Source organism: Scyliorhinus torazame, chromosome 3, assembly GCF_047496885.1.
Source record: "Scyliorhinus torazame isolate Kashiwa2021f chromosome 3, sScyTor2.1, whole genome shotgun sequence".
In the NCBI taxonomy this organism is placed as follows: Eukaryota; Metazoa; Chordata; class Chondrichthyes; order Carcharhiniformes; family Scyliorhinidae; genus Scyliorhinus; species Scyliorhinus torazame.
In genome coordinates, this window is record NC_092709.1 from 249,923,879 (window position 1) to 249,940,548 (window position 16,670).

A 16,670-nucleotide genomic window follows, 5' to 3' on the forward strand; every position below is an offset into this window, starting at 1 on the left:
TGCAACAGGTGATTAAGAAGGCTAATCGAGTTTTGTCTTTCATTGCTAGAGGGATGGAGTTCAAGACTAGTGAGGTTATGCTGCAATTGTATAGGGTGTTGGTGAGGCTGCATCTGGAGTATTGTGTTCAGTTTTGGTCTCCTTACCTGAGAAAGGACATATTGGCACTGGAGGGAGTGCAGAGGAGATTCACTAGGTTGATCCCAGAGTTGAGGGGATTAGATTATGACGAGAGGTTGAGTAGACTGGGACTGTACTCATTGGAGTTTCGAAGGATGCGGGGGGGATCTTATTGAGACATATAAAATTATGAAGGGAATAGATAGGATAGATGCGGGCAGGTTGTTTCCACTGGTCGGGGAAAGCAGAACTAGGGGGAATAGCCTCAAAATAAGGGGAGATAGATTTAGGACAGAGTGTAGGAGGAACTTCTTCACCCAAAGGGTTGCGAATCTCTGGAATTCCTTGCCCAGTGAAGCAGTTGAGGCTCCTTCTTGAAACGTTTTTAAGAAAATGATAGATGCCTTTCTAAAGAATAAAGGGATTCGGGGATATGGTGTACGGGCCGGAGAGTGGAGCTGAGTCCACAAAGATCAGCCATGATCTCATTAAATGGCGGAGCAGGCTCGAGGGGCCAGATGGCCTACTCCTGTTCCTAGTTCTTATGTTCTTGAAATAAAGCCTTGTGCTTGATTTGCTACCTTTAAAAGGTCTTGCTAACCTGTGGCGCAACGTTTAGTGATTAGTGTATTTGTGCTCCGAGATCTCCTTGTTCTTCTATCCCACCTAGACTTGTACTTCCATTCCATCTTGGCCTCTCAAAATTTTATACATTTCAATTTAGTCACCTCCTCTTCAGCCTCCTCTTTTCCAAGGAAAACATTACCTGCAGTGTTTGAGGAGACTGACCACAACCTCGTCCTCCAACACCTCTCCTCTATTGTCCAGCTGTGTGGCACTGCCTTCCCTTTGTCTCATTCCTCTCTATCCAATCATAGATAGAGAATTACCTGTAATAGCTTAGATTCTCACTCTTGCACTGTTACCTTTAGTATTTCCAAAGGATCTATTCTTGGTCGCCTCCTATTGCTCATTTACATGCTGCCCCTTGGTGACATCATCCAAAAACACGAGGTCATGTTCCACATGTATGCGAATGACATTTAACTTGCCATCCCTCTTGACCCCCCCACTGTCTCCAAACCTGCTGTTTGTCCAAGATCTAGTACTGGAAGAGATTTTTAAAGTATTTTATTCCTCAACGGGATGTGGGCGTCACTGGCAAGGCCAGCATTTACTGCTAATCCCTAATTGCCCTTGACTTGCTCGGTCAATTTCGAATCAGTCACAATGCTGTGGGTTTGGTGTCACATGTAGGCAAGACCAAGTAAAGATAGCAGCCTTCCTTCTCTAAAGGATAATAAAAATGAAACAGATGAATTTTTACAATTGCCTGGTTGATACGTGGCCACTATTCCAGATTCATTTATTAGCTGAATTTAAATCCTTCAGCTGCTAGGATGGGATTAAATTCATATCTCCAGATCATTAGTACAGGCTACAGGCCTCTCAATTACTAGTCTAGGAACATAGCTGTTATGATCCTGTTGCCTCCGATTAAACATGTGGAATACTGAGCCTATTATGCAGAATTTTCACTTCCTAGGGCTGATGGGTTCGGATGTAAGTGGGGGAGAGGAGTGGTTAAGTGGCAATGTAATACATGGAAATCTTTCAAGCGTCAAGATTTGTCTGGGATAAATAATCACACTTCAACTATCACTAATGCTGGGTAATCTTTTTCACTATCATTTAATAGGTCATAACAGGTTAAATTGACATTACTCTCTCTTTACATAAATGTTCATTCATTTATTTTGGATCCGAAGTAACTTCAGAGCAAACTATAAAGGGACAAGTTGTCTGCCAGAACTTTTGTCCTACATTTACTACTTGTTATTTGGGTCTATTTGTTAGAATAATCAATGTGAAGAACATTGGCCACATAATTATAGATAGATCATTATATTAGAATATCAAATAGAATTCTAATGATAAACATTACTCGCAAATCTGCAGAAAGAAGAATATACAACACCATAATCGAAAAAATGTGAAAATCACCAGAAATCAAAATACGTTTTAAATACAGTCCTCGCCATTTCTTTCTATCAGTAACAAATCATAAATTTATTTACCTTGCTTGTCACCTGTAAGAACCCATATCTTGATGTTAGCTTTGGACAGTGTTTGAATTGTCTGTGGGACACCATCTTGGAGTTTATCTTCAACTGCTGTAGCTCCTAACAACTACAAAAAGGAAAACTTTGATACAAAAAGTATAAAATAATCTTTCCTAAATCCCTCTCATGTAACTCTAATCGTTTTCTTTTATCTTTTATTTTTCTTACACAAATGTTTATTTTTGTTACATAGGGTATTAACGGTTATGGAACCAAGTGCGCAGAAGAATTAAGATACAGATCAGCCATGATCTAACTGAATCGTGGAACAACTCAAGAAGACAAATGGCATATTCGTATTCCCAGATCTTCATGTTGCTCTAAACCATATCTCTTTATTTTATATTTGTTTCCTTGTCTCTGTCTGCTTAAGTACGTAGCCCCCGACTATACTCCCTGTACACACACGCCTGTGTGGCAAAATTTGGTTCCAACTCCATCTACAAGTTTGGATCACTCCATTAGGTTCTCTATCTCCCTCCTGTATTCTGACTCGTCGTTATTCGAGATCCAGCCCACTATGGCCGTGTCGTCAGCAAACTTGTAGATAATAATAATAATTATCTACAAGTTTGCTGATGACACGGCCACAGTGGGCCGAATCTCGAATAACGACGAGTCAGAATACAGGAGGGAGATAGAGAACCTAGTGGAGTGGTACAACGACAACAATCTATCCCTCAATGCCAGCAAAACTAAAGAGCTGGTCATTGACTTCAGGAAGCAAAGTACTGTACACACCCCTGTCAGCATCAACGGGGCCGAGGTGGACTTCAAATTCGGGGCCAACTTCAAATTCCTGGGGATGCACATCATCAAACATCTGACTTGGTCCACCCACATCGAAGCTACCACCAAGAAAGCACAACAGCGCCTATACTTCCTCAGGAAACTAAGGAAATTCGGCATGTCCACATTAACTCTTACCAACTTTTACAAATGCACCATAGAAAGCATCTTATCTGGCTGCATCACAGCCTGTTATAGACAACATAAATTTAAAACACTACTGGAGGAAGGTACACCAGTATTTGAACAAAAAAAAGGTTACGGTATTGGGTGGAAACCTGAATCAGAATTCTATATATCAAAAATGTAAATTGATCCCTTCTCTTTTCAGATGCTGGTGGATATATTTAGTCTTTACAGTATTATGATCCTTGACCAGACCCCCAGCCTTTTGCTACGATCTGGAACAGGACCAATCCTTATACTCTCACATTCAAGGTTAATATGGGGAACAGGTGAATTAACAGGCAACCTGTGGTGGAACAATAAATGGCATATGCAATCAGACAGGTTCCATGGGTTTCTTAACAGCCTACTTAGACATCAGAAAACACTGAGTCAACTCTCGTTGAAACTCTTGTTTCTCTCACCTGGAAATCCAGTTATCACCTGTGAAGATCTTGCTTTGGAATTCTCAGCAAAGGTTACTCCAACTCAAGTAGCCTCCACTCCAGCTCACCTCGCATTGTTTCAATCTCATTCCCCGAGATTCCATTCCCCTGGATTTCTGAATCTGCAATTCAGCACCAACTCACAAGTAGAATACTACTGCCTCACAGGGGTACCTTTTCCCCCAGGGCCCACAGCACAGAATCACCAACCTTCTTCTGCCTTCTTTAATCGCCAGGGCATGTCCTGAGCCCTCTTTATTTACCAGGATTTCTCCTGAGCCTTCACCACTTAATATCTGCCATCAGCAGTCCTTTTTGTGCTTGGAGCTTCTCTCTCTGCTTCTTTCTCCTTTCTTTTACAATGGGACCTCTACATGTCCCCTCTCTATGTACCCTATCAGGTACTTCTTTTGGCTTTTGAGATCTTTTCCTGTTGTTTCTCCAGGACTCACTCCTCTCTCAATCACATGATTGGAGATTTGCACAGTTATTCATGTGCACTGAGCCCATTCTCTGTCTGAAGAATCACAGAAACACTGAATTGCGCATACGCCACCCACTCCCAGACCACACATGCATGAAACACCCAAGGCCTGCTGACACATGGACATGTCAGCCTCCACATCAACGCCAATATATGTTTGGATTTCTTAACAATAAGCTTTGACTGAAAAGAGCAGAAAAAGAAATCTGGCTGGTGAGGTCAGCCAGACATCTCTGGCTTTTCATGCATTGAAATTGCTGATTACCATTTACCATTGCTGTGATCCATGTGGGGGAAATGTAAAATAAAAACAAACAAACTACAAATGAAGAAATTACCAACAAGATTCCACTTGTTGTACCTTTTGCTTTAACACAAATTAGAATCAACAAAATTAAAATGAATTATCATGCAAATGATACGTCAGATAAAGGTTGATGCGACCATCAATTCACACGAAACCAGGAGTAGAAGTAAACTGTGGCTTTAATCAACTAGAACAGTGCCTGCCTGCGACTGAACTGTTAGTGGGCCGCCTACAGGGCGACTGCTCTTTATACCTCCCCTCAAGGGGTGGAGCCAGGGGCGGAGCCCACACAGGCCCCAACATGCTACATCATAGGTAATACCTTACAATTGTCCATAGGTGGAGCCCACATGGGCAACAGCATAATACAGATATGCACATGGTGAATTGTTACAGCAATACATTCACCACAGTCACCCCCTGTTAAAAAAATGAAGTCTGGCGGGGGTGAAGGGTTCATAAGTTCAGTCTGTCCAGCGCACGGATTGTGCGCTGTGATCGCCGAAGCTCTGGTATCGCAGCTGGCCCGGTCGTCGATTCAGCCATGCTGGCATCGATAGTGAAGTCGCCGGTGCGGGCACAGACGTGGACTCCGGGAGCGTGTCTTCTGGGGCTTCATTCCTGTGGGTCGGTGAAGGGGAATGGAGGGCGGGAGGGGGTGCAGGTGCCATGTAGGGGCGGGAGCGCTGGTCAGCATAGGTTGGGCGGGGTAAGATGGGGTGACGGTGGTAGTGGAACCTGCAGGTGCCAGGTCCCGGAGGGAGACCGTGTCCTGTCGGCCGTCGGGGTGTTCGATGTATGCGTACTGCGGGTTGGAGTGTAGGAGCTGGACCCTCTTGACCAGGGGGTCAGACTTATGGCTCCTGACATGTTTGCGGAGCAGGACGGGTCCCGGTGTCTTCAGCCAGGATGGAAGCGAGGCCTGGAGGTGGATTTCCTGGGGAAAACAAATAGGAGGTCATGAGGGGTCTTGTTTGTGGCCGTGCAAAGTAGGGACCTAATAGAGTGGAGTGCGTCGGGGAGGACCTCCTGCCAGTGGGGAACTGGGAGATTCCTAGACCGTAGGGCCAGGAGGACGGTCTTCCAGACTGTCACGTTCTCCCTCTCCACCTGCCCGTTTCCCCGGGGGTTATAACTGGTAGTCCTGCTCGAGGCGATGCCCTTACTGAGCAGGTACTGACGCAGTTCGTTGCTCATGAATGACGAGTCCTGGTCACTGTGAATGTACGTGGGGAAACCAAACAGGGTGAAGACACTATGTTGAGCTTTAATGACGGTGTCCGCGCTCATGTCGGGGCAAGGGATTGCAAAGGGGAAGCGGGAGAACTCGTCGATGATGTTGAGGAAATATGTGTCGCGGTTGTTGGAGGGGAAGGGCCCTTTGAAATAGATACTGAGGCACTCAAAGGGCCGGGATGTCTTTACCAGGTCGGCCTTATCCGGTCGAGAGAAGTGCGGCTTACACTTCGCACAGATTTGGCAGTCCCTGGTCATGGCTCTGACCTCCTCAGTGGAGTAGGGCAGGTTGTGGGCCTTGATGTAGTGGAGTAGCCGGGTGACCCCCGGGTGGCAGAGGTCATCGTGGATAGCACGTAGTCGGTCATCTTGCGCGCTGGCGCATGAGCTGCGGGACAGGGCATCTGAGGGTTCGTTGAGCTTCCCAGGACGATATACTATATCGTAAGTATAGGTCGAGAGTTTGATCCTCCACCTCAAGATCTTATCATTTTTGATCTTGCCCCGCAGCATATTATTGAACAAGAAGGCTACCGATCGTTGGTCGGTGACGAGGGAAACCTCCTACCAGCGAGGTAGTGCCTCCAGTGACGCACGACTTCCATGATGGCTTGGGCTTCCTTTTCGGCTGAGGAGTGTCGAATTTCGGACGTGGTGAGGGTTCGTGAAAAAAACGCTACTGGCCTGCCTGCCTGATTGAGGGTAGCAGCGAGGGCGACCTCTGATGCGTTGCTCTCCACCTGGAAGGGGTCGGACTCGTCCACCGCGCGCATCGCGGCTTTGGCGATATCCGCCTTGATGCAGCTGAAGGCCTGGCGGGCCTCAGCCGCCAGTGGGAAGATGGTGGCCTTGATTAGTGGGCGGGCTTTTTCCGCAAAGTTGGGGACCCACTGGGCGTAATATGAAAAGAACCCGAGGCACCTTTTCAGGACCTTGGGGCAGTGGGGAAGGAGGAGTTGCAGGAGGGGGCGCATATGGTCGGGGTCGGGTCCTAGAACCCACTTTTCCATGACGTAGCCGAGGATGGCTAGTCTGGTTGTACGGAAAACGCATTGCTACTTGTTGTAAGTGAGGTTAAGGGTTCGGGCGGTTTGGAGAAATCTCTGGAGGTTGGCATCGTCGTCCTGATGATCATGGCCGCAGATGGTGACGTTGTCCAAGTACGGAAATGTGGCCCGCAGCCCGTACTGGTCCACCATTCGGTCCATCGTTCTTTGGAAGACCGAGACCCCGTTCGTGACGCCAAAGGGGACCCGGAGGAAGTGGAAGAGGCGGCCGTCTGCCTCAAAAGCCGTGTCGTGGCGGTCCCCCGGGCGGATTGGGAGCAGACTTCAGATCCACTGTGGAGAACACCCGGTAGTGCGCGATCTGATTAACTATGTCTGCGATCCGGGGAAGGGGGTACACATCGACGTGCGTGTAACGGTTTATGGTTTGGCTGTAATCTACAACCATCCGGTTCTTTTTCCCAGTCCTGACGACCACCACCTGGGCTCTCCAGGAACTATTGCTGGCCTTGATGATTCCCTCCCACAAGAGTCGCTGGACCTCGGACCTGATAAAAGTCCTATCCTGGATGCTGTACCGCCTGCTTCTGGTGGCGATTGGTTTGCAGTCGGCGGTGATATTTGCGAAGAGCGGGGGAGGGTCGACCTTTAGGATCGCGAGGCTACATACGGTGAGTGGGGGTAGGGGCCCGCCGAACTTCAGGGTTAGGCTCCTGAGGTTACATTGGAAATCCAGTCCTAATAGAAGAGGAGCGCAGAGGTCGGGGAGTACATATAATTTAAAATTGGAGCACTCAGCATCCTTTATTGCGAGGGTTGCGGTAGTGCACCCCCCGGACCTGCACCGAGTGCAACCCGGAGGCAAGGGGATGGTTTGATGTGCTTAGAAGATTGGAGCGAGCAGCGTCTTACCATGTCTGGATGAATGAAGCTCTCTGTGCTCCTGGAGTCAAAGAGGCAGGGCATTTCGTGTCTGTTTACCCGGACGGTCATCATAGAGCTCCGAAGGTGTTTGGGTCGCGACTGGTCAAGGGTGACTGCACTGAATTGCGGGTAGCCGGTGTGGTCGGAGGTGCCGGGGCGGTCCCAAGATGGCTGCCCCCGTTGGTCGCACGTGTTGGGCGGCGTTGCAGATGGCGGCCAAGATGGTGGGGCCCCATCGGTCACACGTGTTGGGCGGTGAAGAAGATGGCGCCCAAGATGGCGGCCCCCATGAATCGCATGTGGCGGGCCGCGGTGGGCGGGGATGGCCAAGATGGTAACCCCCGTGAGTCGCACACGCTGTGCGGGCTGGGAAGATGGCTGCCCCCACGGACTACACGAGGCCGATGACGCGTCGGGGGGGGGGGGGGGGGGGGGGGGGGGGGGTGGGGGGGGGGGGGGGGGGGGGGGGGGGGGGGGGGAGCGGAGCCGGCAGACACGCTGCCACACTGCGGGCCTGTGAGTCTGAAGGTCGGGCCTGTGATTTAGAGTTTTTGGACCTGGCCAGGCAAAACTTTAGCAAAATGTCTTTTTCTCCCGCAGTTGCTGCAGCTCGTGTTCCGGGCCGGGCAGCGCTGCTGGGGGTGTTGAGGCTGGCCCCAGAAATAACAGGGTAGACCGCCCATGGTGGGCGGGCAACCGCGCGGCATAGGCCTGGGGTATTCTTTGGTCGGGGTTACACGAGGGCGTCGCGTGATCGGACGGGAACGGCGTTAAGGCTTTGGAACGCTACTTCCAGAGAGGAGGCTAATTTTTACCATCTCATCCAGGTCTAGAGCACCTTTTACGAGTAGGCGCTGTCTCACGTAGTTGGACCTGACTCCATCCACATGTCCTGGATGGCGAGGTCCATATGTTGAGTGGCCGTAACGGCCTGGTAATTGCAGCTTCGTGCAAGGACTTTGAGTTCGCCGCAGGTACTCTTCCATCGATTCCCCGGGACGCTGGCAGCGAGTGGTGAGGAGCCGCCTACAGGGCGACTGCTCTTTATACCTCCCCTCAAGGGGTGGAGCCATGGGAAGCCCACACAGGACCCAACATGCTACATCATAGGTAATACCTTACAATGGTCCATAGGTGGAGTTCACATGGGCAACAGTGTAATACAGATATGCACATGGTGAATTGTTACAGCAATACATTCACCACAAAAGTTTCACTTTAAATAGTTGATACAACAAAGATATGTCTCACACAACCACAAATAATTGCACCGGTGCCGCATACACATGGCTCTGTGCAGCTGCATAGTTCCACAATATGCTGTTCTTTACCCATCAGGAGTCCTATCTCATAGCAGCTTTCACCTCCCGTGTTTCACGGATAAATTATCATCAACAACATTAACATCTCTAAATCCTCTCTCCTCGGATCACAAAAGTCCTGAAGTTATAACTTTCGAGCCCTAATGCTACGTCTAGGTGGATTCCCCAGACGATACAGCAGGAGAGCAGGCGGCCTGCTATGATTCCCGCCATGCGACCTGGGTCCCCTTTGGCGGCTGTCTACTGGGTGACCGGGCCTGGATGAGCCCATCTGCTGCTCGGGTGTCCTAGCTGGCATGGTGCCGCCCTGTTTTTGTCTGCTGCTCACCAGATGTGCCAGGATAGGAGGGTGGGGGGTGAGTCTGAGTTATTGCGTGTTTCAGCACCTTATCTGAGGGAGTCACCACAACGGGCCCCATCACCTCCCCTCCCTCGGGGTGCCTAATGGCCTGCGGGCTACTCCATGCATCAGGGTGCGAGCGGAGCTATCCCCCAGAGGCTCCCCCACCACCTGGCGCTGTCAGTCCTGGAGGCCCGCTCTCGTCTTGGCCAGGGTCTGCATGTTCGTGGCCACGGTGCACAGGGAGTGGACCACCTCCGTCTGGGACTGCGCCATATCACCCAGCGACTGTGCCACCACCTTGTCTGTGCCACATCAGCCAGTGACTGCGCCAGCTCATTCTGGGACTGGACCACCTCCTTCTGCGACTGTGCCACGTCGGCCAGCACCTGGGCAATGCCGGGTGATTCCTGTTAATTGTATGGAAATAGGGCTTAAGTGGTGCTTCCAGCCACACTACAGCGGGATCCCGATTTCACCTACGGTCTGTGCCAGTCGTATTGCAAACTGTTTGGTGCCCGGCGCAGTTCTCATTTTTGGTTTCTCCCGCTATCCACCAGCCTCGTTTTGCTTGAGTGAGAGCGTAATGCGGCCAGAGAATCATGCCTTCTGTATGTGATCCATAATGCATCAAATCAGTATGCACAAGGCAAGATGGATCAGCTACTTGACAGATTCCTATGATACTACAAGCAAAGCTGGGGGAACCCTATGATCTTAGTTACATACACAACATATTAATTAATAAGGAGGAAGATATTATCTCAACATAATGTCCAACTAATTCATGAATCTATTCTTATTAACTGTGTTTTGTTATGCATGCAGAGAAGCAAATTTCCCAACCGAAAGATAAATTGATAGACGTAAAATTAATATCACTAGTGTTTAATCAATAACACACAACTAATCAGACAATATTATCTGAACTTTGTCTGAGCTCTACATAATGATTGCAATTGCTCTTTGTATTAAGTATAATTCAATGAATATAGACAAGATATAATATCATTGTTTCCATCTTATTATTTTTCCATTTTCAAAGTAAATTTCACTAAAGCTGTTAAAACTACCAACAATAATATTCTGTAATTGTCTCTTGACAAAGTTAGGAACTTTCCAATTGTTAAAATAATATTTCATAGGTTTTTATTCAATAATTATAAAGACAAATGCAATTAGAAATAGCTTACTTTTAAGTCTTTTTCAATTTCTTCATATAATTCAGACAGTTGTTCATCCCGATTTTCTAATGCAATACTTGCTTCCTGGTACCGTTTTTGCCAGTTGTCAAAGGATTCTTCATCTAATTCTTTATATGCCAGGGCTAATGTGCGTAAACCATCACCTGCAAACTCCTATAAGTAAAATTAGGCTATATCTCAGAATGATTGGCTATTTCACACAGAAAAAAGTCTTATAAAATAATCCAAGATCATTTATTTTAAATTATTTCATTTTGGGGCGATGGCCACTGCTGAGGCAACATCCAATATCAAATTGTTGGTAAAGTGAAGAGTAGCAGTAGCCTGGTTTGTCCGAAGACTAAAGAGTAATGGCAGCAGCCAGCCAAGCAAGTGCACACACGGGAGAAGCTCTTGTTGTGATCTTTGTCCAACTGAAGGTTGAGCGAGTGGAAGTTGTTTCCTCTGCTGCATCTCTCTGGATAGTCTTTGGGTACTTTGATGGCCACGGTGGATGCAAATGATAATGCCCTTCACCTGGACAATCAAACAATGGCAGAGAACCCATTATCCTCTGTGCCCGTAAGGCCACATTTGTTGTGAACTGTATGTATTGTCCAGCCATGGCAAATTGTGCATCCATAACCGTGAGATGCTCTGGTGTGCTATCATTTGCAAGATATCGTAAAGGTCCACAGCTGACCCTTGGAAGGAGCCAGAAGTAAAGAAGTGTAAAACTATACTGAGATTGACAGTTACTGGCAAAGCATGGCCACTGGTGCGAGGTGTGATGTTTTTGGCGACAAAGTCACTGATATCTGTGACCACCTGCCTCGAAAGTCGCAATCCACTGTGGCACTAGTTTTTCTTCATCTGCAGGTTGCTCTAACTTTGTTAGTTTATCATATGCTGAGGGCATGGCCTCCCATGTCTTTCCTGTCTGTCTTCCCTCTCTTCTCCCATCCCTTCTACTGATGAAGGACCATTCCCATGCCACTGTAGTCTTTCCATGCTATTCCTCTAATGCCACCTCCATCTCATTACTTCCATCCCTCCATACCATCCGCACCTCATTTTTGCCATTCCTTTCCCTTCCATCAATCGTATTTCATCTCACACAGATAACATTTCTACAGTCAGGCTAGCTTTGTTTTTAGAATCCCCTTACCTTCCGCTGTTTCTGATCTCTATTAAATCCCAACCATACCACCGCTGCCACCAATTGTTGATGGCCGCACATTCGTCAAGCTCTCCAGTCCTCCACGTGCCTTGCATGAGCCAGGCATCACTCACCCAATAAAACCACTAATAGATATGCCCCTTAAACTGACCTATCAAAATAATCTATCCAGAGAAAAACTATATTATTACAACTGATTTTAACAACATCGATATATTTACTTACATCAAGATGTGAAGTGGTTATATCTCTTAACTGCTGAGATGAAGAATTAAGTCTCTCAAACACAATGGTGTCAGCCCCCTTGCAGTACAAATACAGTTTCTTGTCAGGATGTCGTACTATGCAACACAATAAACCAAAGATGTAAGCAAATGAATTTTGCCGATTGGTCACAATCTCTTTGAGGATAAAAATAATTTATATTCATTTTAGGAACAACAACTCACCTATTACAGACATTCTTTTCCTCACATTATCAAAGTCCAGAATAGAAAGCAGTTCATAAATTTTAGTTTCACCCATTTCAACTATAGTTATTGTCTCAGGTGTACGGGACCGGAAAACAAAGCCAAAGTTTCTTGCTGCAGTGACAAGTGCACCTTCATCTGGAGACTGAGCCTGATACACCAGGAGACCTTTACAAAAAAAAAGGAAGAGTGCTGTAAAGCAAGATCTCTCTGAGAAAACTGTAGTTATTTTCATCACCGATAGGTTAAATTATTTACGCTTTAACTAATTAAATAAAGACCAATGCCAATGTAATTTATTTCTCACAAAGCTACAGCAGATTTTATATGCAATTAAACATGTAGCACTTCATTAAAATATTAATTTGTGATTGCATCAACCCTGTGCGCCCTTCCCTGTTGTTCTGTTATACCAGATATTAGACAACAATGGCAAGGATTTTGCCGTACAAGGTAAGTTAAAACATCAGGAACCAATGCAGGTCCCAAGCCTGTACAGGAGGGCAGGGCAGCTGGACCATGGAAGCAATTTATCTGGAGGTGGTTAATTAAGAGGCCACAGCCAGGCCCACCATCTAATTAAGGTAAACCGCCTGCCTCCCAAGTGATGCCCAATTAGAATGATCTCTGTAGTGCCGCAGTGTTTCTAAAAACCAAGGATCCACCTTCTTGCCCTGGAAGCTCCACCTTTAGCTTTCTCCATGCAGTTCACTGCCTCAGCAGACAGCGAGAGGACCTGGGACCGTCAATTGGCTTTCATATTATGTATTCTGGCCGTGCCCACGACTGGAAATAGCTCTTCAGGGCATAAACATGTTGCGGGAGGGCGAGGGGGGATGTGGTACCTCCTGATGTCTTTTGCTAGAATTTCTGCTCCCCTCATGCCTGACAGGCCCCAGTGGGCATGTAAAGTCCTGGCCAACAAATCCAATTCGGCTTTTTGTTCAAACATTACATTTCTTTAAAATAAACTTGTATTTATTTGACACTGTTAATCACAAGACATTTTAAGGTCATAAAGGTCAAGAATGGAGCAGCACAGTAGCATAGTGGTTAGGACTGTGGCTTCACAGCGCCAGGGTCCCAGGTTCAATTCCCTGCTGAGTCACTGTCTGTGCGGAGTTTGCACGTTCTTCCCGTGTCTGCGTGGGTTTCCTCTGGGTGCTCCGGTTTCTTCCCACAGTCCAAAGACGTGCAGGTTAGGTGGATTGGCCATGCTGAATTTGCTCTTAGTGTCCAAAAAGGTTAGGAGGTGTTATTGGATGTGGGGGATAGGTTGGAAGTGAGGACTTAAGTGGGTTGGTGCAGACTCGATGGGCCGAATGGCCTCCTTCTGCACTCTATGTTCTATGTTCTGTGTTCACTACTGATTACACAGTGTTCAGTACCATTTGAGATGCCTTATATATTGAAGCAGTCCATGCCTGCATGCAGCAAGATCTGAACATTCACAACACACAAGTGCCAGGCAATAAGAATTTTCAGGAAGAGATAATCTAACCGTATACACCTGACAAAATTGCTATTGCTGAATTTCTTTACCATAAACATCCTGGTATGTAGAAACTTATGTGGACCAGTGTTATGTTATGATTTCCAGAAGAGAGATTCCCCATTTAATTTATAGCAAAGCAAAAAAATTCCCACTACGGTTTTATGTTAAACTCTCACCTTAAATGGAGACTTCATCCTCCAGGAGCCAGTCTAAAATTATTCTTAGCCACCAGTGTCTTTCTTCCTTTTTAATTTCTGAGTCGGATAACCTCTGTTCCCAGAACTGACGTTCGCTATAAGGGTTGTTACACTTTGGACACAACCCCTCTTGCCCCAAGCTAAATAAATCTTGCAACCTCCTTTAAATTCTCAGAAACCTAGGGCGAAATTCTCCGTTATCGGCGGAAAGTCCGCCGATCGGCGCAAAAAACGGCGCAAATCCCACTTGCGTCACGTCATAAAAATGGGCCGATAGTCTCCGGCCCGAAATGGGCTAGCAGCGACGTGACGGGATCCGCGCTTGCGCAATGGTTCACGCCGTGCAGCGTCATACGCGCTGCATGGCGTGACGGCTCATAAGGCCGCGCAGCTCCCCCCCACCCGACCGGAACACCCGACCGCAACACCCGACTGGATGGCTAGCCGTCGCTCAGCCCCGAGGTTCGAGTCACGCGATATGGAGGCGCTCCTGGACGCGGTGGAGCAGAGGAGGGACGCCCTGTATCCCGGGCACGGCCGCAGAGTTGCCCCACGCCACAGCCGGCGTCTGTGGAGGGAAGTGGCAGAGGCCGTCACCGCTGTGGCCCTAACACCACGGACAGGCACCCAGTGCCACAAGAAGGTGAACGACCTCGTCAGAGCAGGCAGGGTGAGCCTCCCCCATATCCCCCATATCTCCCCTCCCCCATATCCCCCCTCCCCGATATCCCCCATATCCCCCCTCCCCCATATCCCCCCTCCCCCATATCCCCCCTCCCCCATATCCCCCCTCCCCCATATCCCCCCTCCCACATATCCCCCATATCCCCCCTCCCCCCATATCCCCCATATCCACCATATCCCCCCCTCCCCATATCCCCACTCCCCCATATCCCCCCTCCCCCATATCCCCCCTCCCCCAAATCCCCCCTCCCCCAAATCCCCCCTCCCCCAAATCCCCCCTCCCCCATATCCCCATACCCCCCCTCCCCCATATCCCCCCTCCCCCAAATCCCCCCCTCCCCCATATCCCCCATACCCCCTCCCCCATATCCCCCCTCCCCATATCCCCCATATCTCCCCCTCCCCCATATCCCCCATATCTCCCCTCCCCCATATCCCCCATATCCCCCTCTCCCCCATATCCCCCCTCCCCCATATCCCCCATATCCCCCCTCCCCCATATCCCCCCTCCCCATATCCCCCTCCCCCATATCCCCCCTCCCCCATATCCCCCCTCCCCCATATCCCCCTCCCCATATCCCCTATATCCCCCTCTCCCCCATATCCCCCTCCCCATATCCCCCATACCCCCCTCCTCCATTTCCCCCATACCCCATATCCCCATACCCCCTTCCACCATATCCTCCCTGCCCCATATCCCCCCTCCCCCATATCCCCCCTCCCCCATATCCCCCCTCCCCCATATCCCCTATATCCCCCTCTCCCCCATATCCCCCTCCCCCATATCCCCCATACCCCCCTCCGCCATTTCCCCCATACCCCATATCCCCCCTCCCCCATATCCCCCCTCCCCCATATCCCCCATATCCCCCCTCCCCCATATCCCCCCTCCCCCATATCCCCCCTCCCCATATCCCCCCTCCCCCATATCCCCCTCCCACATATCCCCCATATCCCCCCTCCTCCATATCCCCCATATCCCCCCCTCCCCATATCCCCCCCCTCCCCCATATCCCCCCCTCCCCCATATCCCCCCTCCCCCAAATCCCCCACATCCCCCATACCCCCCTCCCCCATATCCCCCTCCCCCAAATCCCCCCTCCCCCATATCCCCCATACCCCCTCCCCCATATCCCCCCTCCCCATATCCCCCCTCCCCCATATCCCGAATATCTCCCCCTCCCCCATATCCCCCATATCTCCCCTCCCCCATATCCCCCATATCCCCCTCTCCCCCATATCCCCCCTCCCCCATATCCCCCATAACCCCCCTCCCCCATATCCCCCCTCCCCATATCCCCCATATCCCCCCTCCCCCATATCCCCCCTCCCCCATATCCCCCCTCCCCATATCCCCCCTCCCCCATACCCCCTCTCCCCCATACCCCCCCTCCCCCATATCCCCCCTCCCCCATATCCCCCTCCCCCATATCCCCTATATCCCCCTCTCCCCCATATCCCCCTCCCCCATATCCCCCATACCCCCCCTCCTCCATTTCCCCCATACCCCATATCCCCATACCCCCCTCCACCATATCCATAGGCCATAGAAGGCAGAGGGTAGCAATGGAGGGATGCTTTTCTAATTGGAGGGCTGTGACCAGTGGTGTTCCACAGGGATCAGTGCTGGGACCTTTGCTCTTTGTAGTATATATAAATGATTTGGAGGAAAATGTAACTGGTCTGATTAGTAAGTTTGCAGACGACACAAAGGTTGGTGGAATTGCGGATAGCGATGAGGACTGTCTGAGGATACAGCAGGATTTAGATTGTCTGGAGACTTGGGCGGAGAGATGGCAGATGGAGTTTAACCTGGACAAATGTGAGGTAATGCATTTTGGAAGGGCTAATGCAGGTAGGGAATATACAGTGAATGGTAGAACCCTCAGGAGTATTGAAAGTCAAAGAGATCTAGGAGTACAGGTCCACAGATCACTGAAAGGGGCTACACAGGTGGAGAAGGTAGTCAAGAAGGCATACGGCATGCTTGCCTTCATTGGCCGGGGCATTGAGTATAAGAATTGGCAAGTCATGTTGCAGCTGTATAGAACCTTAGTTAGGCCACACTTGGAGTATAGTGTTCAATTCTGGTCGCCACACTACCAGAAGGATGTGGAGGCTTTAGAGAGGGTGCAGAAGAGATTTACCAGAATGTTGCCTGGTATGGAGGGCATAAGCTATGAGGAGCGATTGAATA

At 49.2% G+C, this 16,670-nt stretch overlaps 1 protein-coding gene across 1 annotated transcript in view; it reads right to left on the reverse strand.

Moving 5' to 3' along the window:
* atp8b5b (ATPase phospholipid transporting 8B5b) overlaps window positions 1–16,670 on the reverse strand; it is a 502,620-nt gene that overhangs the window by 151,177 nt on the left and 334,773 nt on the right. The window contains exons 16-19 of the mRNA XM_072497094.1: window positions 12,077–12,265; window positions 11,853–11,968; window positions 10,457–10,621; window positions 2,199–2,310 (exon numbers count right to left, since the gene is read on the reverse strand). Of these exons, the coding sequence (XP_072353195.1) occupies window positions 2,199–2,310; window positions 10,457–10,621; window positions 11,853–11,968; window positions 12,077–12,265 (582 nt within the window). The remainder of the gene's footprint in view (window positions 1–2,198; window positions 2,311–10,456; window positions 10,622–11,852; window positions 11,969–12,076; window positions 12,266–16,670) is intronic.